The sequence below is a fragment of the Drosophila kikkawai genome, chromosome 3R (assembly GCF_030179895.1).
Source record: "Drosophila kikkawai strain 14028-0561.14 chromosome 3R, DkikHiC1v2, whole genome shotgun sequence".
NCBI classification, from domain to species: Eukaryota; Metazoa; Arthropoda; class Insecta; order Diptera; family Drosophilidae; genus Drosophila; species Drosophila kikkawai.
Window position 1 is genome coordinate 19,838,699 of NC_091731.1, and position 27,814 is coordinate 19,866,512.

The 27,814-nt window shown below is 39.3% G+C and overlaps 2 protein-coding genes, 1 long non-coding RNA gene and 7 other non-coding genes across 11 annotated transcripts; 6 read left to right on the forward strand and 4 right to left on the reverse strand.

Annotated features, from left to right (window-relative positions):
• Window positions 1–807: 807 nt before the first annotated feature.
• Window positions 808–880, reverse strand: TRNAA-AGC (transfer RNA alanine (anticodon AGC)). Its single transcript has one exon. It is a non-coding gene; the product is annotated as a tRNA-Ala (tRNA).
• Window positions 881–1,122: 242 nt separating this feature from the next.
• TRNAP-UGG (transfer RNA proline (anticodon UGG)) lies at window positions 1,123–1,194 on the forward strand. The gene has a single exon. It is a non-coding gene; the product is annotated as a tRNA-Pro (tRNA).
• Window positions 1,195–1,352: 158 nt separating this feature from the next.
• Window positions 1,353–1,792, forward strand: LOC138928925 (uncharacterized). Of its 2 annotated transcripts, XR_011445333.1 has the most exons (3): window positions 1,353–1,456; window positions 1,523–1,664; window positions 1,732–1,792. It is a non-coding gene; the product is annotated as an uncharacterized lncRNA (long non-coding RNA). The 2 variants fall into 2 exon arrangements; XR_011445332.1 differs by lacking the exon at window positions 1,732–1,792 and having other exon boundaries at window positions 1,523–1,724.
• Window positions 1,793–1,802: 10 nt separating this feature from the next.
• TRNAA-AGC (transfer RNA alanine (anticodon AGC)) lies at window positions 1,803–1,875 on the forward strand. The gene has a single exon. It is a non-coding gene; the product is annotated as a tRNA-Ala (tRNA).
• A 251-nt stretch (window positions 1,876–2,126) lies between these two features.
• On the reverse strand, window positions 2,127–2,199 carry TRNAA-AGC (transfer RNA alanine (anticodon AGC)). Its single transcript has one exon. It is a non-coding gene; the product is annotated as a tRNA-Ala (tRNA).
• A 930-nt stretch (window positions 2,200–3,129) lies between these two features.
• Window positions 3,130–26,300, forward strand: LOC108075619 (putative leucine-rich repeat-containing protein DDB_G0290503). The gene is made up of 8 exons (XM_017168152.2): window positions 3,130–3,552; window positions 7,180–7,239; window positions 17,581–17,602; window positions 17,664–21,329; window positions 21,382–21,501; window positions 25,414–25,671; window positions 25,737–25,928; window positions 25,995–26,300. The coding sequence occupies exons 1-8, from the start codon at window positions 3,410–3,412 to the stop codon at window positions 26,064–26,066; spliced, it is 4,533 nt and encodes a 1,510-aa protein (XP_017023641.1). The 5' UTR covers window positions 3,130–3,409; the 3' UTR covers window positions 26,067–26,300.
• On the forward strand, window positions 13,780–13,852 carry TRNAA-AGC (transfer RNA alanine (anticodon AGC)). The gene has a single exon. It is a non-coding gene; the product is annotated as a tRNA-Ala (tRNA).
• Window positions 14,843–14,915, reverse strand: TRNAA-AGC (transfer RNA alanine (anticodon AGC)). Its single transcript has one exon. It is a non-coding gene; the product is annotated as a tRNA-Ala (tRNA).
• Window positions 25,151–25,223, forward strand: TRNAA-AGC (transfer RNA alanine (anticodon AGC)). Its single transcript has one exon. It is a non-coding gene; the product is annotated as a tRNA-Ala (tRNA).
• LOC108075620 (transmembrane protein 192) lies at window positions 26,078–27,697 on the reverse strand. The gene is made up of 4 exons (XM_017168154.3): window positions 27,479–27,697; window positions 27,223–27,355; window positions 26,887–27,163; window positions 26,078–26,609 (listed from the first exon to the last, which is right to left on the reverse strand). Exons 1-4 carry the CDS (start codon window positions 27,619–27,621, stop codon window positions 26,380–26,382), a joined length of 783 nt encoding a protein of 260 aa, XP_017023643.1. The 5' UTR covers window positions 27,622–27,697; the 3' UTR covers window positions 26,078–26,379.
• Between the last annotated feature and the right edge of the window lie 117 nt (window positions 27,698–27,814).

A 27,814-nucleotide genomic window follows, 5' to 3' on the forward strand; every position in this document is an offset into this window, starting at 1 on the left:
CAAAAGAAATTGTTCATTTAACCCACCAGAATTTTTTCTGTGTGGGCTGATTTTTATCAATAAGTATTTTAGTATTAATATCCTTCCAAATTAAATTTTGTTCTCTGTGTGACCCAAGTCGGTTGTCAAAAAGGGTTTCGCAGTTTATGTGGCTGTCTAACGGCATTTAACCTACGCCACTATAATTCACGCCGCTCCTCGACGTTCCCGGCATTTAAATGCAGCGTGCGCGGTACTTTCCCCTCCTTTGGAAATCCAGGATCATCGTCCCGGGAGTCCCACGATAAGCCAAACATGATTTTACGACAATGTTATTACCATCAGCGGTGGCAGCCAGAACAGCAGCAAAACGTTCGCCAAGAGCTGGGGAATCCACGCAGAAGCCTTCCGCCTGTTTTCCGTGTGTTTGTATTGTGTTTGTTGAGTCGTAAACGGACTATGGGGGAAGATGGGAAAATGGGGAGGGACTAGACCCTGGGGTTACACGGATGATGCTGACGTCGCCGTGATTGTTTAAAGTTATGAATAATTAAATATTTGTGCAGGTTACGGGAGTCGGCAACTCTCGAACTTGGTCTAAGGGTTTTATTCCATTAGCAAGATGGATGAACCCAAGAGGAGTGTAGCGGTATACAGGATGTTTCAATGAAACTATGGGTTTTAGGGATAGAAAATATGTAATTGATCGGTGGGAAATGATCTACTAGTAATTGATCTTAAAATTATTCAATAAATAAAATAGGAATAGTATTTATCTTATATTTCCTAAGACATAAAATTATATATAAAAATAAAAAAACTACCATCTGGAGATGCGGGGTATCGATCCCCGTACCTCTCACATGCTAAGCGAGCGCTCTACCATCTGAGCTACATCCCCCCTTGCATTTTGCCCCGCGAAAAAGGTCTCCTAAGATTCCACCCCGAAACGGAAAACAAATATTGGTCTACATCTTGCAGTTCACCTTGAACAAAAACGTTGCCTCGAAAGATAACAAAAGACATCGAAACGAGTTGTTCAGCTGCATAACAAATGGGAATTTCATGTTTCGACTATTTTTAGCTATTTAGGGCCTGCAAGCGGTTGCTCATTTAGGCTACTTGGCTCACGTTAAATCAAGAGGCTCAATGGTCTAGGGGTATGATTCTCGCTTTGGGTGCGAGAGGTCCCGGGTTCAAATCCCGGTTGAGCCCGGATTAATTTTTTTGCCTTTACTCTTTGTATATGTATATTGTATTTATAATATTTTTTAATTTTTAAATATTTTCATTGTTTATATTATTTTATATACTAATATCTTCGGCAGCATACTATACTACTACAGAAAAAATGTTGCAATGAAAATAAAACGCAGTATGCTAGTATTAATTTGTTTAATAAATAAGTTTAATAAATTACAATGTTTTAAAAGCAAAAAATAACTTATCAAATCAAATCCTTCGTTTATAAAAATATGTGAGTATTTTAAGAGTACCCAAAATTCGATTCAACTTCTTTGAGTAACCAGTTTTCTCTTATTAGGTGTGTTAGGCCTTTGTCGCACAATAAACGCCGTCCAATCATGCATAATTATACCCGAGGCACTTTTACGAAAGACGCACGGTCTACGAAATCAGGTTACTGTTTAATCAATCTGTGTCATTGCATTTTGTTTATGCTTTTGGTGTGTTTCGAATCAGTTAAAAGGCCTGATCATGGCCATGAATAATAAACATTCCATCTATTTATAGATCTCTTGCTTTTTGGCCAAAATGATCAAAATTGTAATCCTTGCAGCACACAAAATCAGGTACCGTTATATGGGGATGTAGCTCAGATGGTAGAGCGCTCGCTTAGCATGTGAGAGGTACGGGGATCGATGCCCCGCATCTCCAAGTTAGATTCTTTTTTTTTAATTTCTTTTATAAATTTAAATGATCAATTTATACATTTTTATTGTTTGATTTTTGTCCTTCAAAATATTATATTATATTTTTAAGGAGTTTGAAATACAAAAGGCGCGGATTTTAGCATTTTGTTTCTTAGTGTACAAGTATGATTTTTTTAAGGAGTCAATTTAAAAAAAATAATGTTAAAAATCTTATTTTTTTATTAATAAAAACTAATACAAAAAATTTCCAACTGTTGGAGATGCGGGGCATCGATCCCCGTACCTCTCACATGCTAAGCGAGCGCTCTACCATCTGAGCTACATCCCCATGTGATCGCAGCTGGACAAAATCGCTTCACAGTTCACAGGGTGTCCAAGTGGAATTCGAATCACTGCATGAAACGATCTGAAATCAAAGTTGCCCCTCAAAACGACTGGGAATAGGAATGATTGCTAAAAACAACCTGAAATGAAACAGCCCAGAGTTGCCCGCCACTTTCCAAACCAGACAACACCCAATTAATTTACGCAAAATGTTTCGTTTTTTCATAGCTTTGCTTTATTATTTATTCACTTTGATTATAATTTAAAAACTGTCAATATTTACACTTTGGCGCAGGTTTATTCTTCCATAAAAATAACAAAACGCAGACTCACACAAATTGTCCCTGCTTCTTGTTCTCTCCTTCGCATTGTTTTCCAGGATGTTTGGCGCTTGACGTCCTTTGTCTTCCCCTCACAGTCACCTGCCAGCTGATGCATATAATTATGGAAATTTAAAAGAAACCCCCAACAGACACCCAACAAGCCCGAAATGAAAAATCGACTCGAAAAATAAATACAAGATGCAAACCAAATAAAAATTTGATAAAAGCAAGCGCCAAGTCATTTGCATAAAGTCAAGACAATAAAAGCGCACATTCAAAATTTACGTGCTTATTGGTTTTCTGATCTATGTATTTCTCTAGCAATCAATAAAATGTGAAATAAATAGAATTGTACTTAAAATAAAAATATGAATACAAAGGGTATTAATTATTATAGGAGTGTTTTTCAGTAAATATTATTAAATATATTTAATGTTACTAAACAGTAGTAATAATATTATTATGGTGAACATTTTTATTGTCAATTTCTGACAGGCCACCATTTAGGTTTGCTGCCAGCAATTTTGAATGACCGCCCAAGTTTCAGCGAGGTGGCAGCACCGCCCATCGATTCACTCTTTTTCTGACAATCGATAAACGCATCAGCTGTTTCTAGTCGCTCTCTCGGATTTGTTAATTTTTTGTTAACGTTCTGGCGTATTTTCTTTTATTTATTTTAGTTTTTGTGCTATATTTCGGTCAAAAATTCAAATCGGTACGCCTTAATGTTCTCAGGAAAGCCAGTGGCTCGGAATTCGGTCGTTTAAAGCACCAATCAGTACAAAGTTAGCCGGCGCGTCGCGGTTGCACGCATGTAACCCTAATCACAATAATAAACATTTCCTACCAGCGCAATAATGCCATCATAAGATTATTAAGTTTGCCCCGACCATGAGTGAACAGCAGCCATCGGGGGACTCGGCTCCGGCGTCGACTGGAGCGGCCAGTGCCGGAGGAGGAGATCCGGGCTGGTCGGGAAAGAATGCAGAGCGCGGGTCGGGACACACAGGTGGTCCGCCAAATCAAAACAATTGGCAAGTACTTCCTTATTGAACACATATTACATGAAGATTTATTTTAGGCAGGACATGTCAGGCAGAATAAAGGGTTGCCTAGGAAACGTATTTGCACATCAAGAACAAACCTGCCTTGACCTGAGACAACGTTTTGTAAAAACAATTGTAACAATCTGTAGGGACCAGACATTTTCACATCTTTCTGGGGAATATTTACGAACAAAACGAAAGTTAAACTCCTTGAGACTAAAATGTTGTCAACTGTATTGTAAATACCTCATTACCTTGGCCTTACGGTTATGTTATGTTATGTTTTGTCAAATGTTGGTATCATCTATTGTTCCAGATGCCTAAACACATATATTTAATTATTGAGCTAAAGATAACTCAGCTTAAATTCAAAATATCCTCTTTTTAAATGGTTTATATATCTGATGTTCTTCTGTATTTGAAGACCACCAACTAAACTGCCAACGTTAGCATAATTTTCCCTGCTATTTTGCAGGATTTTGGTTATGATAATGAGGTTGGGGCCACTCACGTGCTTACTAATTTTATGACGACCCCATTCCTGCCGCAGCTTCTTCTCAGTATCGCATAAATATAATGTGTTGCGTACGAGATTTTTTGCTGCCGCCCTAACGCCTCGTTAAATAGCTTACCTAAACGAATTTTTTGCGCTCTGTTTTGCATATTCAAGTGGTCGTATCCTGTGCGGGCTTTTGAAGTTGCCATTACAGAATATGGAAGTCGTCTTTATAGAACAATTTTGTTTTAAGAAATGTAATAATGACATTGATAATTATGGGAAAAAATGGAAATATGATGAAGGACTTTTAAATGCTTAAACAAAAAGAAGACTATTAGTAATCTATGCTTTTTCCTTTTAAAGCTTTATTTAAATTTTATTTTGTATATGTTAATTTTAATAGATATCTCCCCTTTAAGAAAAATATTTCCCGCCACTTTACACCCATGAAATATCATCAAATTATTAGGCTTTATGCCATTTGGCACCCTCCTCACACCCTGACACTTGGCAACATCTGCTGGCAAACGAAGAAAAACGAGAATAACAAAAAACGCTCATAATAAATATAAAATGGCAAAAACGTGTCGATTTCCTATAACAACTTGAAAATGATTTGTTTCACAGTCTGCGGAGCATATTAACTTCGATTTCCAATTCACAGCAGACTTTTCCACATATCAAAACATAGCATATGGATTGCGACGAGGCGACGAGTGCGACCTTCTCCATCCCGCACAACTACTTGGCCAATTTTTTGCCAGTTAGGCAAACGCAAAATTCCATTTAGGCCGCAAAAGTTGCCAAACAACAGAGAACTCTGAGTAACAGACACTGTGTTTGTTTGCTTGTTTGCCGGAGCGACCGGCTTGTCTCAATGACGTTGGTCCTTAGCCATAACCTGCGGCTCTGCCGGCTCCATCTTGCTAACCAAACAGGCCACCGACTCCATCGTCCAAGACAAAGGACCAGATGCCCGCCATCAGCATTTGAAAAAAACTCTAATTGATGGTCCTGTTGGCTGGAACCTGCATCTTGACCATTTCCGTTCGTCCACAGGACATGCATGTCTACTCAATTTTCCGGCAAATGAGTCGCCCCGCATCGTCCTCAAGAACAACAAAAATTGATTGGAATTTGCAGCAAGCGGATACAAATTCTTGCTCCACCTTTTTTTACATTTTTCTGCTACTGTTTTTCTCTATTGAGTCTTTTTTTTAGCCATTTTGCATTTTTGTTTTTTTCGTTCAACACGTCAACACTTGTCTGTTGTGGCTTTTGTTATTTTCCCCCCTTACTAACTCATTGTCCTTTACCCTACAGAAGTGAACACATTGAGCCACTCATAAATGTCAAAAGTGAGGTGTAGATTTGGCCAAGGAATATAGGTTTGATGAGAGTTATATTATAAGAAATACATCCTTAAAATATTCTACCACATTCTGTTTACTAAAGGAAAATATCTTCATACAAAACCCTGAAATATTTTAAAAGGAAAGTATTTTCGATTAATAAAATTTAGTATTAAAGTATTTCTTACATTGAAGTATTGCAATCTAATCTACTAATTATTTCAATGGTAATTAAATATAAATATCTAAAGCAAGTCATAGAGCATACCTTCATCGGCTACTTAAATTCTCTATATTTTAATCAAGCGAAATTCCTTTTAACAAAAATCCCAATAAAAAGTTTTTTAGCCAAAAAAATGGGTACCAAAGGAATTAGTGTAATTAATATGCTTCAGCGTCACATGTTTTCAAACCGCTGTATTTTTTCGTAGCTTGAAACAAATGAGCATACAAAAAAAATCCAGAAAAGGTAAAAATTAATTATAAACAAATCTTTTCATGTCACCAACGGAATTTTCGACACTTTGGCGCATTTTTCAGCTGCCCAAACCCAATTTGACAGCAATTTCTACGGTCTCCCTTACTTTTTCTCTCCCATTTTGCCGACCACTTCCCCTTCGGAGCAATTGTTTAGGGTCACTCAAAAGCACATTTCACTTATTATTAGCTCATTTATTACCCACCAACAGCGCCTGACCCTGGCAGCACCTGGAAAAACTTTGTGAAAAATGCTGGCCAATACAAAAGAGAAGAAAAAAAATATATATAAAAAAGAAAGAAAAACCTTCCTAAAGCTCTCCCGTTGAATGTTCTCCTCCCACTTTGGGGCACCTTAAAATTAACACATAAATTTTCAAGTGGGTGGCCAACGGCCTGTGGCTATCCATGAGATACTTTGGGTCCTGCCTGCCTATATACAGAAGAGTAGTTTAAAAGAGGGTGAATGGATTTTAAATATCTGTTTATTCAATATTTTACATGCGTATTTTTATCAGAAAATAATTATTTTAATAATGTTGTCTTACCCCTCTTTCATAATTTTGAAAATCGAATATACTTCTAATAAGTAAAAAATGTTTAAAATTCAACAAAACATACCCCCTTTATTGTACGCCTCTGATTTCGGCTTGGCCTGTCATTGAAATTTCCGTGTGAGTGCGTTCAATGTTCAGGAGGACACCCCCCACCTGCCATTCCGCCAAACTCTCCGAACTGGGCAATTGACGTTGAAACTACGTGACGTACGAACGTAAATTGTATCTGCGGGATTGCTGCCCATTGACAGTGACTTTCCTTTTCTCGTTTTTTTTTTATTGTGTGCAAATTGGCCACCACCTGACTTCCCTTCCCTCCGACGCATCACTTTTAATTATAGACCACTAAATTAAAATCCTTGCGGAATATACAAAGGCAGGGGGTGTATTTATAATGTCTGCCTTCATTATCAACTCAAATGCAGGCCTTAAGAATAAAAATCAACTTTCTCACTCCCTTCGAGTCGGATGACAAAAGAAAACCCACGACGGCTTAAGAAAAAGTAAAGGAAGGACCTTTGCAATGCGGAAATAAATAAACGTCGCAACTTTTGCGAGAACTGGGGGCAGGGGCACACATTTTGAATAACAAAATTAACAGCAGCCCCAACTTGCAATGTCTCACAACCTCTATTCCCTGTTTAGTTATGCATTTCTTTTGGCTTTCTTTTATTTCCCTTCCTTTTATTTTAATTCTTTATTTATTTATGATTTTTTTTCACATTTACAGGCGGCAGAACAACTCTATGCAATATAACTCGCGACCCTGGCATCGAGGCCGTGCGGACAGGCAAGTTTTCCTTTTTATTTTCCCTTACTTTTCCTTTGTTTTTTTTTATCCCTTTGTGCCATTTGTTTGTTTGCCTTGCGTGAGTTCCTTGGCTTAACGCACGCTTGCACCTTTCCCGGCTAAGGACTCATCGGCAAGGACTCGTGGTTGGGGCGATCCCCAGAAGGCAGCCACATTATTAACACTTGACTAAATATGCATTTCTTGGGTGGACGCCGTTGACAGCCCCAGGAGCGTTAACAAGGTTGGCCACAGCAGGCGGGAAGGGAAAAGGATTGGCAAAAGTCACCCAAGGAAGTTGCTTGGATTTTTTTAAAATTCGGGTGTCTATTTTTTGACAGGGAAATGGCTTATCTCTTGTTAAAAAAAAGTTGTCAAGGGAAATAATAAGGATCTATATTTTAATTTGGAAATTAAAACCTTTTGTAAATTTTAGTTTTAAGTCTTTCTTCAAATTTTGTAGCAAAATTGACTAACTGCTATTTGCAAGTGAAGTTAAAAACCTTTTAAAAATGTAAATTGATTCCTAAAAAAAAAATATAACTTTTTAAAATAGGTAAATTAGATATTTATATAATTAACCAATCCCCCAAAACAACGTTATTAAAAGAACCAAATATCTCAAAATTCAACATTTACATGCAACATGCTACACATTAGGCATATCTATTTAGTAAAACATTCACTTATCCGATTTTTGTTCACGGTTTTTTTTTTGCGAACGCATTCCCAACGTGTAACGGTAAATCGTTACCCACCACCCGCCCGACCGACGCGAGGGGCGACAGCCGCCTAACGTACGGCTCGCAGATCCCGATTACGGCCAATGTCCGGACTTTGGCCTCCGTTCTCAGTGATATTTTCGCGCACGCGTTTAGCAAGTTCGGACACCCATTTCCTAAGGAACACTCGGATAATTTTGTTCAGATCGAAAAAGTTAAAGCGGATCACATGCCCCGGATAGAGCAGACAATGCCAATGTTTAGCTCTCGGAGCGGGATTTATGAAAAAGTTAGATGCGAACGATTGAATTTGAATAGGTTGTCTTTCCTTTGGGCCCTAATGGTTCGGATTCGGAGTCTTACAGTGAATGTTATTTAATTGTAATTGATCTTAAGACTAAATATTTCCTATTTAGATGCATTGTCCCTAGTTTGTGATGGTTTAAGTAAGTTTAAGGTGTTCTAGTTTCAGAGACAGATATGGCTAATACATTGACTAACGGCATACATAGTGGCCCTACGATTGGTTACATATCGCTTGATTGATTGTTGTTATTAGTATACTTGGTTATGACATTATATATCATTGCTTTGATTTTTAGCCGTGTTGGGGCTGGATTTCGTCGTTTTGTACCGCTTCAAGAGATCATTTTTGTATCCTTGCATTTGAGGTCGTGCCACCAGCACTTTCTTCTGCATACGCATGGTGTTCTACTTACAGTAGGTTCGAATTGATCGAACTGACTGATGATGAGGCGATGAACTGGCTTAAACGGCCTTGAAAGCCGTGCGGCTCGAGATTACAAATTGTGGTGCCGGTTAATTTCTGCAAGATAAGGATAATGCAATAAACATGAGTAGTAACGAAACTTTTTTGTTAGTGTTTTAATCATTAGAAAAAATATATATATAACCTGTATTTTGTTTGTATTCCTCAGCGCGCTATATTTATTCTTGATATTCATTCACTTTTGCCTAAAACTCTATAAATTACTCATACGTCACGTATGGCCAATGGATTAGACACAGACCTCAAAGGCTGTTAATCAAATTATCATTTCTTATATATCAGAGAATTTATGAATAACCAAATAATAACCAAAAGTTTTTCACCTTAGCTCGAAACTATAAAAATTACCCATACGTCACGTATGACCAATGAATCACATACATCCACATACATAAGTTAATCACATTTATAATTCATATTTATCGTTCAAACGATATTATGGTTAGAAACACAATTTAATTATTACCCTTTTTCTTAAAATTCACCACACGTATGAGTAATATGTGAAGTTTTAAGCTAAAACTCCACATATTACACATACGTCACGTATGACTAAAGGATCATACAAGATAAGCTAAGATAATCTTATTAATTTTGGTAACAAATCTTGTTTTTTCCTGCGTAAACTTAGTTTTTATAACAGATCGCACCCCGAATCACTTGAAGTGTTCTCTCTTCACCACACTCTTCTCTCCACACTTCACCACTAACTCACCTTGGCGAGCACGGGGCTCACACTCACGTCCAAAATATTGGGCGAACCCGATTGCCGTCGCTTTAGCAAAGGAATTTTTCCATGCAGCGACAAAAATACTTTTCAGACGGACTTTTCTCCTTGACTATTTGGGGTTTTTTGTGCTGTTTTTTTGGCGGCTGTCTTCTTGGGGAGATGGAGTTAAACTCGAAGTCCGGACTTTGGTAGTTGAGACTCAACTGAGCCCGTGCACATGGCCTAACTGACTTTTATAGGAAGGCCGTCAAATGGCATGCGCCGAATTTTCATTCATATAGCCCCGTATGTAAAGGCCCCCATCATCTCGCCCCCCTAGATGTCTTGCTTATTGTATTGTTGTATATGCAGTTTACCAAACAAAAATGCCAACACACACACTCACACCAGCGCAGCGCCGGGAAATATGCAACAGCCAACCAGAGAGGCAACTCGGATTGCAACGCTAAAGTGGGTGTGGGGGTGAGGGCGAGCAATAGAGAAAGAGCGCAATAGAGTGAGAGAGAGAGAGAGAGAAAAAGCATCCGATTAATTGCACGTGCTGCTGCTGCTGCTGCAGTTGTTGTTATTATGGCAGTTGTTGTTGGGTTTTATGTTGTTTTGCTTGTATTTTATTTTATTCCCCCCATCATTGCTCTCCACTCTCTCTCTCTCTAGTTCATTCTCTCTCTCTTTCTGTCGGCTGGCACTCGTGAGAGGCGAAGATGCGAAGCTCAGCAGCTCTCGGGACGATGATTGCTCTGCTCCTTGGCCTGTTTACCGTTAGTCGCACTCGGTCTTTCCAGCTCGCTCGTTCGTCCTTCGCTCTGCCGGCGCTGCAAGTGGTCGGGCGAAAGAGGGGGAGATGGAGGACCCCAACCCAACCCACTCCCCCATTTCCCCTGCCACTCGGCTGCATCGTATTTAGTTACATTTTGTTGGTGTTGTTGTTGCTGCCGTCCGTATTTTGCATTGTTTTGTGCTGTGTTTTGTTTTGCTGCAGCTCTCGGGCCGTGACTTCGTGTTATGTACCGTCGGCTCGTCGCTCGTTCGCTGCAGCCTGCTCCTGCGAGCCTGTGAGTGTGCGTTCTGTTGTTGTGTTGTATAGTTGGTTATGTACTATTGTTGTCGTTGCCATTGCAGCTATATTGCTATTGCTGTGTGTTGTGCTCTCTAAGCTCTTCCCCCGCCCCCAATAAAAAAAGGAAGAAACATGCACAAAAAAAAAGGACCCGAAGCTTACGCCGTCGGTTAACGGCATTCGCCGAGCGAACGAAAAACGGCCAGTGTTGTGTTGTGTAGTGTTGTGTGTTGTACTGTTGTTGTCGTAACGGTCATCGGCAATAATCCGTAGTTCCGCTGCAATATCCATATATTTTTTTGGGGGAAACCCATTCCAAAATTTTGATTAAACCTACAAAAATAAACAATTTTTTATAATAAGTGGAAAAACATGTGAAATCAGACTAATAAGGTATATTTTTAAAACTTTAACCTTAAAACATTCAGAACGTAACTTATTATTTAAAAAATAATTGAGATAATACAATTTTGAGCTGACTAATCAATCAAAACAAAGCCAACAAAGTATCCGTAAATGTATAAGTGATTTTCCTAAATTTATATTTCAAAATATTGTCACAAAAACATGTGGTAAAAAAAACCTTTAATCCGCTTTGGAGATTGTATTTAATTTGATTTTTCAATCTTTCGATTCGTTTTTCTGAACGGGAGTGGTTTAAGAAAATTATGTTCTTAATGTGATGATACTAATTTGTTTTTTTTTTTATTAAAATCGAGAACATGAAGTCGAGAGAAGTTCCGTTTATGTTTATTTATAGCATATATAACTTGCCAAATTGTAGTTTTTAGAATACGAAAATTTGAGAAATTTTGTATGATAAAGATGCCTGATTTGCATTTGCTAATTAAATAGTGGGTAGGATGCTCTAAGATTTTACCAACAACACCTGTAAATTATAAGCAAAAAATTTGATTAGAAACCATTTTTGATTTCAACAGAACCTTTCAATACAAATGTTGCATAAACCTACCCATTTCTTTTAAAGTTTTTTTTTATGCAGAGATATAAAAATAACTGTAATAACACATTTAATAAGTTAATATAAAAATATTAAATTAAGAGCATTAATCCGCTCAATATTAAATATTCATCACACCAAACAAGCAACAACCGCAGGGAAGTCAATCGAAAATAAAAGAAAACATCAACAAACGCCCGGGCACCCAACACTCCAGCTTCCGTTTCCGTTCTGTCAACCGCGCGATGCTGACAACAAAAAATTCATAGCCTAACACGCAGGCTGATTTATATTTCACTCACACAGGCGCACTCCCACACACACATTTACACTCACATGCGCCGACATAAAGTGAGAGCAATTCATAAACAATTAAGTGACACATTGAGCCCGTGTGAGCCGTGGGTGTGTGGTAATCGACCGACAGAGAGGGCCATTTAACGCCAATGAAATTATTGTAATTGAGTTAACTTCGCAGGACATCTGTTTGTTTGTGTGTGGTCAACAATCGAATTGTTTGGCATACTGATTAATTACATAAAAAACCGATTTCAAAGTTATTTAGTAATGAAGGCTTGTAAATAAATAATCAGACTGAAATAATGGGAAAAGTTTCAAAGATTTATTCTTGGAAAATGTGTTTTAATACATTTTTGGTTTTGATAAAAGTACTTCTTTAGTCTTTGTAATATTTTTTCTTATAATAACTTTAAACTCTTTTCATTTCTTAAATTCTCTTTGCTTCTTAAACACTTCCGTCATAATTTGAACTCCCAAAATTTCTTATTTCCCCTCGCAAATATATTTTACCTCCCAAATATTAGACCATTTCGCCTTCGAGCTTGTTCACTTCTGTTGTCACTCTTCACAGCTTCGCTCTAATTAACGTAAACAATTTCCATAACTCTGAAATAATCATAAAAATATCTTTGGCAAATCCGATTAGGCGAGAGACACTTGCTGGCGCATCTGGCAATTGAAAAGTTTGAAAATTGTGCGTTCTTCTTATTCTTAATTAAATCCAGAGTACTTGCATAAACTTTTATTATTGTTGCCCATCATCGTCTGGCTTTTCTCTGCCTCTTAGGTATTTGTCGTGGTGGCAAATATAAAAAATCGTTCATTATCGAGCGCGATAGCAAAATGACAGCAAAGACCAAGAAGTCTCCCTTCCTCATTTTTCCTGCTGCCACGAACTGCTGGAGTGTCAAATCATAAATATGCATCTAACGTTTATCTAACGTCTTTATAGCCGAATCCCCCGGCATTGTCTCTGAGATTCTCCAAGGAGTGGAGGAGTCTCTGGGCCACAGCTCGAAGTAGACTTAAAAGTAATTTTACGTCTGACTAAACATTAATGTGCCCAATATTTTATTGTTTGTTTGTTATTTCTTACTTTTGCCGTTTCATGGAGTCTTTTTCCCCTGCAAAAACTCTTAGGGACAGAGTTGATTATGCGGGAGGCTTTGGAAACTTTTCGGCAAGCTGCAATTTTTAAATGGTTTTGCTTTTTTTTCTGGTAAGTTCTTTACGATAAATAGCTGGGTTCAAGACTTTACTTTCCTCAGGATTATTGGGTGGATATCAAAATTGTATTCAGGATAAGATGCTTGTTGCCTGATAACATGTTTATAAAAGAGTAACTCAGTTAATTTCCAACTTAAAATAACATTTATTATTTCACAAAGTAAAAAAAAAAAAAATTAAATTAAATTTACAAAAATAAACACTTGAACTTATTTAATAACACATGTTTTAAAAGATATTAAGGTTCGGTATAAGTATAATCGTTATAGAAGGTAGAATCTTCTTCCAGTTGTGTTATTATTGTTATGAACCTATACCAAAGTGTTAGGACTATAACAATGTCTGTCCGCCAAAGGTCTATCATTTTGACTGATTGTTAAAAATGCCTCATAGAATTGCTATTTATATTTGCTGGCAAATATTATTAGCAACGCTTTTTACTACGGCAAATTAAAATATTTCTCTTTTGCTACAGCTTTTAAAATAAATGTGTTTATTTGCCTAATTCAAAATAGGAATTTAGTGCGACGTTTTGAAAATATTAATAATTAAGTTAAGCATTTGTAAACAATTGCATATTCAGATGACTTTGCCCAATGTAATCCAGCAAAATACCAACCGAAAATAGACACCAAAGCGAACCTTAGCTGACCACAGCTTGCCTTTCTCTTGGCCAAAATGTTAATTTGGCTTGTCTTGCACTTTGGTCAAACACCTTTTTTGGACACTTGGGCCAAGTTTATTGCATGTGGGGATGTAGCTCAGATGGTAGAGCGCTCGCTTAGCATGTGAGAGGTACGGGGATCGATACCCCGCATCTCCAATTGGATTATTTCCCTTTTTTTTGTTTGCCACGCAAAATACGCAGACGTCGGCAGTTTTGTCTTTTGCATTCTGAGGCTTATGTCCGGGAAGATGTTGCCACTAATGAATATTCAAAGGTTGCTTTGTAGCTGCCAAGCGAGCATTATCCATGGACTCACATCCGCATCCCTTAGATGCCAATGCCGCCCCCATGTCGGCAATCAAGACGCGTAATTTGATTTGCGCCCTCATCACATCCTTTACACTTAGAACATATCTTAGGTTATAATTAATTCTGCTTTTGGATTTTATTTAAAAGATTTTTATCACAATTCTGGCTAAGCTTTGCCTACTTTAATTGTATTTAATAAAAAAGAAATCAAAACGAAAATGAATACAATTTAAATACTTGAATTGAATATATTGAATATTCATTTCTGATATTGTAAGTATGTTGCCAATATTTCATATTATTTTCAAAGTGTATTTCAAAGACTGTGGCAATGGCTGAGGGAACACATTGTCGCACATAAATCAGGACAATATGCCAATGTTTGTTTACTTGCCTGCATCGCAGGGAACTTTGCCAGCAATTAACCAGACAGCCACAGCAGTCAGCACAGTAGACTCAGACGGATTCTGGATCTGCAACACAGGCTGTACAGGAGCTGGAGCTGTCGGGGGACGGAAAACGTGGTCCCTGAGCCCCCGGGCAGCTACAGATACTCCACGACACGGACTGAGGTAGCTGAGTTGGGTGTTGTAAATGATACATGATGTGCTATTTATGAGCCAAAGGCTTTTGTTTTAATTTTTTCCCCCCCGGCTTGGCTTTGTTTTCCCTCAGTTTGTTCCAGGACAAAGTTTGCCGTCTAAGCTAGTTAAGCCATTTCTGTTCTCGTGTCGTTGGAAAATTTATGTATTTATATCTAGGTTTTTAATTGTTTTAAGTGTTTTGTTCGGCAGAGCTTGTAGTTGTATTTGGGCAAAAAAAAAATTACATTTCCTTTGGAGATGCGGGGTATCGATCCCCGTACCTCTCACATGCTAAGCGAGCGCTCTACCATCTGAGCTACATCCCCTTGTTGGGATTTTCTGCACAACGTTAAAATATCCATTGCTTGACCCACCTGAAAGTGGACAATTACCTGTAGTGTATATCAATTGGTATGCAAGTCGTTAAGTGACCTGGTTACAGTTTTCGTAGGCCAAGTCTGAACTGGTTTGCAGCTTAACTTTGATTCGGGGAGTGGCGGCAATGCTTTAAAGACATGACCACGCTTTAATTTGAGACATTGGCAATGTACAACCTGAGATTGATCTATAAAAAACAATAAATATAACTAACAACATTTTTTTAATGTTTAAGAAACCACTTTTAACATTTTAATAATATATCAAATCAAACCAGCACTAATGTGTGTCTATTTTTGTACCCGATACTGTTCATACAGTATTTGTTTTTGTATATGTTTGATCAGCATCACCAAGCTTGTCAAGAAAGGCTTCTCTGTATGTCAGACTGGGCACTGCTCTGTATGGACTTTAAATCTTGATTTCACCAATTACACCAATAGGTGCAGGCAACCTTTTCTTACATATTTCTCCATGTTAAATGTACCCATACTATATATTCATCTTTAAATACAGTGTCTCGTTATTAGTTTATATTGGGTATCTTAGAAACTTGTCTTACTTAACAAATTTACAACAATTGCTTATACTTGGTGTTGTAATAATATTTTTCCAACAACAACAAGCAGTCCTTAAAAAACGGAAATCAAAAATGGCTCTGCTATACTTTTGGGAGCAGGAAAAATAAAAACTTGACTTTTTCTTCTTTGGCCGGAAAAATTAATATGCATAACGCGTTGCGGAAAGAAAAAATAAACTTTGGAAAATTTATGCAGTGATGAGTGAAAAAGGATGCCACTCAGCCCGGTTCTGTACTGTCCCAACTCAAGCCCTCAAGAGTCAACAACACGTTCCCTTATCGGAACCGGAAACGGTCCTCAGCAGAAAAGGGGAGGCGGTACAGGTCTTCAAGAAGACGATGGCGTATGTGACAAGTCCTTTCTAATGAGCAGGAAGAATACACGTATACAAGACAGCACCTACTGCTCAAATCAAGCCAAAAAGTCTCCTTCAACTAATAAACTTCTCCCGGGTCCAAAGTCAATTAAAAAAGGAACCAAATTGTACGTGACACTCTGAGAGATAGACGCAGGTCGAAAAGAACTGCGCAAAGAAGCTGAGATGGAACGAGTGGTTCCTCAAGCTGAAATACTTGAGCCAAAAAAGTCACAGACTGTCTTGAAATTAAAATTACAAGACGCTTGAATAAGTTTTCCAGCATTCCCTCTCTATGTTACCTCTGTTTCCAGCACACAATCCCCCCAATGCCGTTCCGCTGGCAGGTAAATGCTGACAAAAGTTTTTGAGGTAGCGTTTCTTTTACGATTCGCCAGAGAGCGTGGAGCCAGCTAAGAAGAAGTGCCACTTGCTACGTTTTTGTCATTAATTTTGTATATCATTGAGTTTTACGAGCCTCATAAATATGAAAACGTTTAACTCTTGCCGTTGGAAAACAAAATTCGGCTTTTGGGGGGAATCACCCCCAACCTAGCCAGTCGCGTTTTATATGAGACAAACTAATTGTCTTGTACTTGTAATGTGTTTTTAAGCACAGCCACGCTTCCCACATGTTTTCACAATGTTTCCTCCCGATAAACAAGGGGGAGGGGGACTCAAAATTTGGGGGCAGGAGCTGTAACAATTAGTGGTGTGACTTGAAGGGTTCGCCTCCTTGTGCAACAGCTTGAGGTAATTTTCAACTTTTACTCTTTGTTTTGGCGTTGACAAGAAGCGTGTTGCTTTGTTTGGTTTTAATTAAAGCCCAAAACATATCAAGTTAGATATAAAGGGGGTTTCTCGATGGAATTCCATCTTGTGTTTGTGGCAATGCGGTCTTATTTAAGGCAAACAATTTGTATAACATGATATTATAAAGGATTGTTTGGATTAACAATTAGGTACAGGAAAGATGTGTTATTACATAGAATTTACCAGCTAAACTCATATAACCAATATATTTCTAACCATATAATAAGCTCTATATTGGGTTTAATTCCCTTAAAGTCTACCTTAGAAATATAGTTTCAGAAATCCTAATAAGAAAGATATCACAATCCTGAACCTTACCTTTATTTGTTTTAATTGCGACAGCCTCCAAATAAAATTGACATTCAGATTCCCTCTTTTTTAAAAGACTTAAACTTTCTCGCTTTTACATTTTTAATTAGTTCATGTTACAAATGACATTAACAAAAGAAGGCAAACGCAAAGATTTGTGGTCGTATATTTTAGCATTTCTTAACGAGATTTTTCGAGAGGAAGAAGAAAAAAAAACAAAGAGCCAACGGAATTCGCACCTTTGCATACACAAATAGCCAGAGGGATGTTTTTTGTGGGATGGAGGCCAGAGGTTCCGTGGTTATAAATTTTAAATCTGTTCAATTAATGCAAAAGCTTTCTTTCATTTCTACGTTCATTTTCTAACGTGCAAGAAAGTTTCAAGAGAACTTTGGGCACGTTGCTTGATTACATTAATTATTCCTTTATTGTTTGCAAAAGTTTTCACCTTTTGCAATGGCCCTGCGTGTCCGTAGCTATGCCTTGTTAATGTATCTAATTGTAGTTAATTTGAAAAGAGTTAACTAATGTGAGTTTTTTTCTTATTTTTTACAGCGGTCACTTCAAGAATAGAGCGGTAAGTAAATGGGATCCTCGGTTTATTTTGTATTTTTTTTTAATTGCTTACCATGTTGTAGTGGAATAACTATAATCACAGGGACACGCCCTACCGACGACACAATAATACAAACTACGGAAGTAGGGGGCGCCAAGAGAGAGATTATACACAGAGAATTGATTATCATACGAAAAATTACCACGAACGTAGAGAGAGGAGTGGAGAGCGAGAGTTAGAGAGGAGTCCCAGGAAGCCGCGAAATTCTGAGGACAGCTATCGCACTTCCGGTAGATATCGAGATCATCACTACAGGGACCAACACCACAGATATCAGCGCAGGTGGAGTGAGGAAAATAGTGCCAAGTCGACCGTTCATAATGACTCAATAGGTAATGAAAGCAGTTCGCATCCAAGCGGATCCACCGGGCACATTAACAGAAATATCAACGATTCTGCTGAACTGGCGGAAAAAGTAGTAGAAGTAGTAGAAGCTTCCGAAGCTGATCACCGAAAGGATAAAAGCCCCAGTAAAAAGCTGAAATCACCCACTCAAGACAAACCCAGTAAGGATACCCCAACCGAAGAGGCTAGTCAACCATCACTCAATCCTCCCCGCATTCAAGTACGTCCCCTCACCCAACTGCTCAAGCAGGAGATACTAGCGGTTACCCAGGAGAATCGTCTCAACCAGCGCCCTGTTGGCAGCTCAACTCCACCCGCTCGCATCTCGAGTCCGAGTCGCCAAACATTCAAACCCGTTCTCAAAAACCGTCGTCGAACCGTTAGTAGCAGCAACCAAAATGGCGCTGGTCCCAGCACAAGCCAATTTTCAGAAAGCGAAGCCATCATCAATAATCGCATCGCCGGCATGGACAAGGAGAGTCTCAAGTATATAATCAACAACAGCGACACGATCTACGATGAGCACTTGAAAGTCCAAGCCCGGAAACGGTTGCGCGAAGAGATTCGCCGACAGCTAAAAGCTATTGAATTGGATCAGCCAAAGGATAATCCTGTGACGGAGCTGGTCGAGGACGAAATCGTAGATGCCATCAAGTTGCCCGAACTTTTGCTGCAGGAGATAGAAAAATGTTTTGGCAAGGAGTTCATAGAAGATCAAAAACTTCAAGACACTGAAGAGAATCTGAGCTCATTCCATGAATTCAACGCCCCTGGAACGGAATTTAGTGAAGTGGAAATCAGTAAAAAGCATTTTCAAGCCAGTGAGGAATGCAACCAAGAAAGTGCAACTAATAGAAAGGATTCCAAGTCTATCAAAGATAGTGAGCAGTCCAGTAAGAAGAGCGACCATCAAAGCAACGAGCCGGCTTTAAAAATTGAAAATCAGTCTAACAGCAATCAAAATAAAGTAACTGAGGAGTTTACTGAAAACGACAACACGATTTATGCACCCAGTGATATTATTCAGGATAACAGTGGAAAAAACGAAGATAAAGTAAACCAAAAGCTTGAAATCCAGGCTAAGCGAAAGGAAAGAAGAGACAGACGAAAACAGAACAAATTAGAATTTAAGATGAAGCGTTCCAAGGATCTAATGTCTAGGCTTAAGGCAGCTGACGAGGTCAAGATGATGGCAGAAAAACGTCTGGCCAAGAGCCGTGGTCCCCTATTGCCCACCCCACCTGATGGGAGGATTCCAAACAAGTTTGACTTGCCTCAAGATCAGCCAAAGAGAAAATCTGAGGACCCGAGGGCTGCTAGTTGTGAGAGCGAAACCAATGCCATGATATCCGTACCAGAGATCGATGCACCTCCCGATTCTGAAGCCGAAATGAAACATAGCCCTTCTCAAACTCGGGAGAGAACTCCTAAATTGTCAGAATCCAAAAAACAAAGTACTAGAAAAACTCCTTCGGTAAAACAAACATCAAAGAGCACAAAGAACAAATCAGATATCAATATACCCCTAAATAAAGTAATCAAAAGCGAATCTAACACCTCTCCAATTCGGATAAGTTCCCTTCCGAAGGATGTCATAGAGCTCCTGAGCTCCTCTGAGGAAGATGTTGGTGAAGAGAATAGCACAGTGGATATGGAGATAGATGCGCCGGAGGAAAACCAGGCTATGGAGCCTGAACCTGCGACTATCGATGACGCTGCCAGTGATCACTCCTCGAACTCCCATTGTAGCACCGAATCTGAGAAGAGGCGCTTCAGATTAAAGCTTCAGAGCGATGCAGAAAACGTGGTTGACAGTTTTGAAAAGCTGATTCTTCCGCATCTTCGCGAGACGCTGTCGGATCGCTATCACTTCCAGCACTCTGCTAATCTGCAGAGCCGCCTGCACTTCATCTCCTGCGTTGTGACTAGCTCAGAGCATAACCCTAAGAGATTCAGTAAAATCGATGTGGCCAAAATACAGAGGAATCTCAAAGCCCCTGACAACAGGCAGAGTATAGAATTTCTCCTAAAAGAGATCGTCAGCGTGGTAAGTCTACAAAAGCAGCGTCGTCGAGAGCAGGAGGAACAGACGGCTGTCAATGGTCTTAGTCCCAAAAAAGTGGAACAAATAGTGAAAGAAACACCAAAGGCCTCTACCTCTCCTATATCATCTATGGATCAGAGACTTCAGAAATTACCGGCCCCCCAGAGCCCCAACGGATTGACTTCCGTTGTAAGTTTATCGCCCCTTCAAAGTCCTCCAGCTTTACCGGCAGCCCAAAATCCACAACCATATCCCATCGGTTTGCCATTTATGTCAATGGATTCCAATCTCTACCGCTTTTATCCTGCTGGTTTTTCTCAGCTAAGAAATGGAACAGATAAAGTTGAACCTCTCGCTCAGGTGGGAGAGCTTTTAACCCAGAATATAGCTGAAATTGACCGTCACTTAATGGAAAACCAGAATCGGCGCAGCATTCTTGAGGAAATGATTGTCAAGTTTCAGCAGGAGATTTCCCACCTGGACAAGCAAAGTCTAGAGTTGCAGAGTCGCAAAATAATGCTATTGATTTCTAGCAATCAGACAGTTACAGCCGCACCTCCTCCGCCAGTGGCGTCTTCCAGAAGCTCACCTCCTCCTGTATCCCCTACTCAGGAACCAACACAAGAGGAGAATGTCAGGCAAACAAGAAGCAGAACAAGATTCAGATATGTAAAGCTGTTGCCCAGACGCGTGAAACTGATTCCGAAGCGGGCCACCAAGAAAAGTGTCAAATCGGATGAGGTAAGTGATCAATCTCAGCAAGAGATTGCTGATAAGGAGGAGTGCGACCAAGAGCAAGCTAAAGAAGAGAAATCAAGGCTAGAGAACCTATCGGATGTTGAGGAAGAGATCCAGGATGAGACTGACTCCCCACCCACCGCCAAGCCCAAGTCATCACCTTTGAGCAAACAAAAAGCCAGTGTGAGCAAACACCCATTGGCTGTTATACCACCGCTACCACCACCACCACCGCCTCCTGAACCAATCTGCCACTTTTCCGACGAACTGCATCCATCGACTGACTTTCCAGAACTGAACTCCCAATGCAATGTGGGGCTCATACCTCAGGGTATGCTGCACGATGTCGTGAGTCCCATTACCCAGCTACGAATCTTCAGGAAATATGTTATTGCTGCCTCCGAGGATGGAGATATATACATGTTCCACCTGATCAGCCACAAACTGGAGCGAAAGATAACCAAACACAGTGAGGCCATCACAAATATGTTTCTGTGCGAAAAGGACTCGCTTCTCTATACCACGTCGTTGGATGGTTTTTTCAAGAAGACTTCTTTGGAGGTGAGTTGCCTGATTTCTCTAATAATTAATGTATTAAAATCTTGTTTTACAGAACCTAGAGCGGGTCATGCAAACTGTTTACTTCAAGGAACCCCTTCAATCGATTGACATTGCTTGGGGAGTGGCCTTCATTGGCAGTCGCTGGGGGAACATTTTTACCTTCAATGTGACGGTGAGTACCCTTCATGTAGCTAGAAATTAGGAGTAGTAAGGATTACAAAGTTTTCACTTCCGTACGCTTTTAATAACATTTCACATCTGGACCAATAACTCAGGGAAACTTGCCACCGTGTGGGGGGTCAATCAATCTTCCTTCAATACCTTTACGCCACTTAATTTGACTCATTAAATATTTATCTGTCAAACAAACACTTGAACAATTTCAATTAAAATATTGTGCTGCGTCTCGCGGGTCCTGCCAAAAAAGGACAGCCACACATTCGAGGACGAGTCCACACCTTGCCCCGGCGCCAACAACAACACCAGGCGTTAACGAATTGGCAATGAGTAGAGCCAAAAACGAACGTCTAGACAATGGAAATCAAATCGAATTTATTTTTCCTTTACATATTTTTTTTTCTCTCGCGGAATTTAACAAATTGGATAGTATGGAAAGCAAATGCGAAGAAGGGGAGTTTCAGTCCTGAGCTGATACTTCATTAGAATATTTCACATCGAGGGTAGAAGTGGAAGAGAGCTATAAGTCTTAATTCTGGCAGAAATTCGATTTATGGCTGCGACGTGCTGATAACTCATGCCGCCAAATGTATCCTGTGTTTATTTCGTTTGTGCACAACTGTACTTGACCGGATGCGGAAGTGAGGTGGGGATACATTTTAAAGAAAAATATAAAATATAAGGTTAAGTAAAGGAAGAAGAATTAATATACATTTTTTATAATATCATTTAAATAATTAATTTTTATGCATAGTCTATATGAAAAAGATATAGATGTAGTCGTATTATTTATGGCGTCCAAGGCAGTGTAGCTTTTAGTAGGAATGGGGCAACTGTACCTGCAATTGTATGGCAGATGGTGGCAAGTACAGAGTAGTGGCAAGGGGGCAACTGTACTCCCAACTGTTGTGTAGGTGGAGGCAACTGTACCCAGGACTTGGTAGGCAACCAAGTACAGTCGGAGGTGCAGTCTGGAGCTTTGGTTATTTGGTATTTGGTAAATATGCGAAGATGCCACGCCCCAGAACCTAGAACGTAGACATTATGTGGAGCACATAGAGGGGGCGTTGCTGGTACTGCAGTTTTTTGCCTGCCTTGCTGCTATTGCTTGATATTTAGCCTCGCCTGGTGTTTTGTGCTTTATTGTGTGCCGTGTTTGCTCCACGTTGTTTGGCCGACGAGGAGAAGTATATAACCCATGCGGCGTACTATATACGTGCCGGGGCTGGGGGTTAGTTGCAACAAACAACAGCAAACTGCAGGACTTGCAGTCTCAGTTGCCGCTTGCTAGCTTGCTCGCACACTCATTGGGGAAAAGGATGGGTTGTCCTGCTCGCTCGTACTCTCTTCTCCCATCCCACTGAACTCTCTATTGTTGTTTATTTAAGTTTTTATGTGTGCCTGTTTAGTTAACGGTATATTTCGCCGGCACTCACACTGCAATCTCTCTCTCTTTCTCTCGGTTTCTGTCTGCGCATGTCCTTGCGCTGCAGTTTAGCATTAGTTGCATATAGTTACTGCCATTCGTTAGGTTTTTGGCAGCAGCAAATAAAATGTTTATATGCTATTTACCCAAAACAATTTTAAATAAAATACAAACGAAGCCCGCTTTCTAGCTCTCAGGCTTTTTACGAGGATGCGCTCTCAGAAGCTCGCTCGCTCGCTCGTCCACTCAGGCTCTGCATCTCTCTATTCCTCGCTCTGACTGCAAGTAGGAGAGAGCTTTCCAAGGAGCTGCAATTGGAATTGTCTTCGTGCCTGTTGCTCCTTTCTCTCTCTCTATCCCTCGCTCTCGGCCTTTCTCTCTCGTAGGTCCTGTTTTTGTTGTTGTTGTGGCGTGGGCTTTTCTTGCTGGTTGGCTCCTGTTTTGTTGTGTTGTGTTTCTGGAAACTGACGCCTTGTCTATGGCTTGTTGTTGCGACTGTGTGTCGGTGTGCGCTGCTCGTACCGCCTTCTCATTGGCTGCCTTGGCCACATCGGGTTGGTTGTTTGTACCGTTATGTGGCCCTAAGTGACTGTAACTCTTTTTGGTGTTTATGTGAGCTTTTCTATTGTTGTTCAACTGCACATACAGTTGGGTGGGTGTGGCAAGTGCAACCACTAAATAAACACATTGCTTCTGCCACTCCCACACTGAACAGTGCATTTTATTGCCACCCAAAAGCAATTTATTTGTATTTTTGCTTTTCTTTTGAGGCACATTGCGCCGGGACGCCATCTTGCCGAATGGCTGAAGACATAACGGTACATAAAAATGCACTACATCGCTCCATCTCGCTTTATTAATAGTGGGTTGGAGGGAGTTATCTATCTTTGTCCCAGGGCTATCGAATGTTTTTTGGTTACGGTTCCGATTGCAATTATTTTCCGCCTTTCATTTAAATGTGTAAATTGTTCTTGGTTCACAGTTTGCTTTAGTATAATTACAATTTTGTTTCAAGTGCTTTAAAGGTCTGAAGTTTTCATCATCTGAATAATTGTCGAAGAATCAAGAAAATGTTAACAAATTTGAACTTTTTAACTAATTTAAAAACAAATCAGCAAATCAAACAAATCTCTAAGTTCTCTATTTTCGAAATGATTACTTTCTAATCATAAAAGATTGCAACATTATTGTCTAAACCTCTCTGTTATATTATAAATTTTTGGTAATTTTAGGAAAACAATTTTACTTAATAATAACAATTTAAGTCCCCCATAAAGAAGCAGTCTCAAAAGTTCAGCTTTAAAGTCATTAAAGTTTTGATATTGAATACTAAGTTATACCTTAAATAAGTAATATAAATAAATAATTAAATTAATCGTAGACTAATGTATGAAATATTTGTTTTACAAATCTTGAAGATTAGAAATAAAAAGAAACTATGTAACTTCGGCAAGTCGAAGCTTATATTCCCTTGCAGCTATAAGACTACTACTATTACTATTATTAGGATTTAAACAAAAATCAATATTATATTGATGGGATATGATTGGACGAATATATTTCAATATATTTCTTTGATTTTTCCTGTCCTTTTAGGACCTTGTGAAAAAATTTCGTAATTTAGAAATGATTAAACAAATGTATAAAAGTTCCTGTTCCGACTTCCTGAAAGAAATTGAGGACCATCTGCAAAGTTTTATTATAATCTAAGGTCTAAAACTTAGAAACGGACAGACTGACAGTCCGACTTGACTATTAATGCTGATTAAAAATATACATACATATTCCTGAATAAAGTTATAATACCCTCAGCAAGGGTATACAAACTATACAAACAAAAATATTATCAACATTTAATCACCTTAAGCATTGCAAATTAGAATTTAATTTCACCACCTAAGACAATTTGTAGATAAGAGGTCTTATCTAATCATGAAATCGTAAAAACATTCTCTTGAATATATATACATATATTCACTTAATACGTAAATAGGTTCCTACCAACGCAGTGTTTATTTATAACACAAAACTACATATAGCCATTGGACAATGCTTTCTTTTGACCATTTCGGTTTGTTTATTGGATCGTACGCGTGAATGTCATGACGATGCACTTTGGGAATTTTAATGAGCACGTAACTGCGGAAGGTTCAAAATCAAAGACGTTAACGTTGCGATGGTACCTTGTAAAGGGCAATAAAAGAAGGGAATCCACAACGGGGATGTAGCTCAGATGGTAGAGCGCTCGCTTAGCATGTGAGAGGTACGGGGATCGATACCCCGCATCTCCAAAGGATGTTTAAATTTTTTACAATTTTTGTTTCATAAATTTGGTGATGATTTTTGCTTGTTTTAAATTATTCGAGTAATATTATATATATTATATGTTTCCATATTTATTATTAAATTAAGATTCCAAATATTTTTCTTTCAATAAACTCACAATAATTATAATCCTTGCAAATTTTTTACAAATTTCAGACCAACAAGCAGGCTGAAATGTCGCTGGTGTCCACTGGCCAGTCCATCATTGCCATCAAGGCCACCAAGGAGGGTGTGAGAAAGATCCTTATTCTCGGATGCAAGGGAAGCTCTATCTACATGAATGATGCCACCAACGGATTGCTGCTTCGCCGGCTCTGTGTGCCAGGGGGTCTGAATGTTTACAGCCTGCTGCTGAGCGATGGACACATTTACTGTGGCACGCAGAAAAATCAGATATATCAATTCGAGTTTGTTGTGAGTAATAAAACAAAGTTTACCGAGTTAATTGAGCTTTAAGTGATTAGATTGTCTCTTTTCAGACTGGCAACTTGGTCACCAAGTTGAGCTGTGGCAACGGTGCTGTGTCTATTGTTTCGTATAAAGAGCGCTATCTGCTGGCTGGCTGCTATGATGGGTTCATCTATGTCCTGGACAAGGTGACTGGCAAGCAAGTAGGCCGTTTTGAAGGCGCTGGGCGTTTGGTTTTAGCCCTGGCAGTGGCTGGCGATAAAGTGAGTTCATTTTTTATAGCTTATAAATCAATCACAAGTTAATGGTCCTTTTTTTTTTAATTACAGATCGTCACATCTTCTAAAGATAACTCTCTGGGAATACTGGAAGTGCCCGCAGCTATGGTTAATGACCAGTAAAAAGCTTAGCATTACATTGTATAAATCTGATTTAATTTAACAATATTACACATACACACATATTCAGTTTGTAGTATACAATAGTATGAGGGACCTAATATCTGATCAAGGATTATGAGTTACGTTCTCTGTATTTACAAATTGATATTTTTTGTTTAACGCCCAATTGTATTTATTGCAGTTGATTTACTTGAAGAATATTTCTTCGTCATGAACAAAATGTTTTTGTTTTTTTTTTAATAAAAAGAGAAACGTCGGAAAAAATAATATGGTAATACAAAAAATAATATATATAGTCACTGATCGGCTGTCTTTAAGGAATTTGTGGAGCCCTCACAGGTCGCACATTCGTCTGCATTTGGTGCAACTTCTGGTTTAGTTTGTGCGTGTGATCACGCAAATAAGCGATAAGATCGGCCTGCTTCTCTAGCAGCTCGGCAGTATCGCCGCCGGGTTGCATGAGGCCCAGGGAACCACCGGCACGGTCTGCACCACGCAGAACATCAGGGGCCAGCTTCGCTTTGTTGAATTTACGCACTTTATCTGGAATAAAATATTTTAAATGATATTTTAAATTTATAGGTGGAAATTTTCTATACGGGATGATGTCATTTTAAAGATTCTGAATCATACTGCTTAATATAATAGAAAAGGGTTTAACAAAGACTTCTACTGACTCACTAGATTATAGAAAATCCTAATCTGGAATAATCTTTCCAGTTTTTTTAAAGTTTTCTTTCGAATTTCGATCATTATAAGGAAAATCCCTTCTTAAGTAAGCCTTTGCTCATGATTCACGCCTTAACCAAGCCAAACTTACCAATATAGCAGCTGTGAGACACCGCCAGCACCACATTCTCGGCCACCGTAAAGGCGGTGACATAGCTAACCGGCGACAGCCATTCTGCAGCGCAATGCTCCCAAAAATTCTCGCCGTAGAAGTGATGGATAAGGGCCTGTACGGCCAGCAGCATAGAGTTCCACAGCGACACCACCTGCAGGGGAATCCCCTTCTGCATATTTGTATCTCGATGAAAATCGTGGTAGCCGTTTAAGCGCAGATTGTCGTGTTGCTTCTTCACAAAGTGATCGAAGAGCTGGGGAAATATCAAGGCATTTTTGGGGCAGGTCTGGGATGATTCCAATGGTTACGTACATATGTGATTACCCAGAAGGTGGCCCGTAGGTATAACATGATGAAGTAGGCATCACAGCGCCGATCCGACGGAAACGAGGCCGCCAGTACGATGCCCACCAACGAAATCGCCGTGGAGATAAGCAAATGAAGGCTGCAGAAGAACAGTGAAGGGGGTTGGGGTTAATTGGGTGCATCATTGCGGGCGAAGCCTTTGCAATGGCGTGAATGATTCATTGCCGCCGGGGAGTCCAGTTTTGATGTTCCCCAATCTCACCTAAATGCGGGCACTGTGTTCAGCTTGAAATTGCCATTGTCGTTTGAAAAGAGCACGGGATCCAGCAGCTGGTCTGCGTCGTGGTTATGAGCGGGAGACATGCCCGGTTGGACGGCGCCTCCGCCTGTTGCGTGGTGGTCCATCTGCGATGCGTAATTTTCGAATTATTGCCCCTTTTTGCTTGGCTTTGTTTGTTTGTTTTCGGCTAGGGATTTCGATTATATATGTATCGATATTTTTTCAAAAGAATAAATATTTGTTCGCGAACACATATCGATATTATTTGAAATATTTATTTTTATAGTTTTAGTTTTGTTTAAGCTATAATGTGTTTAC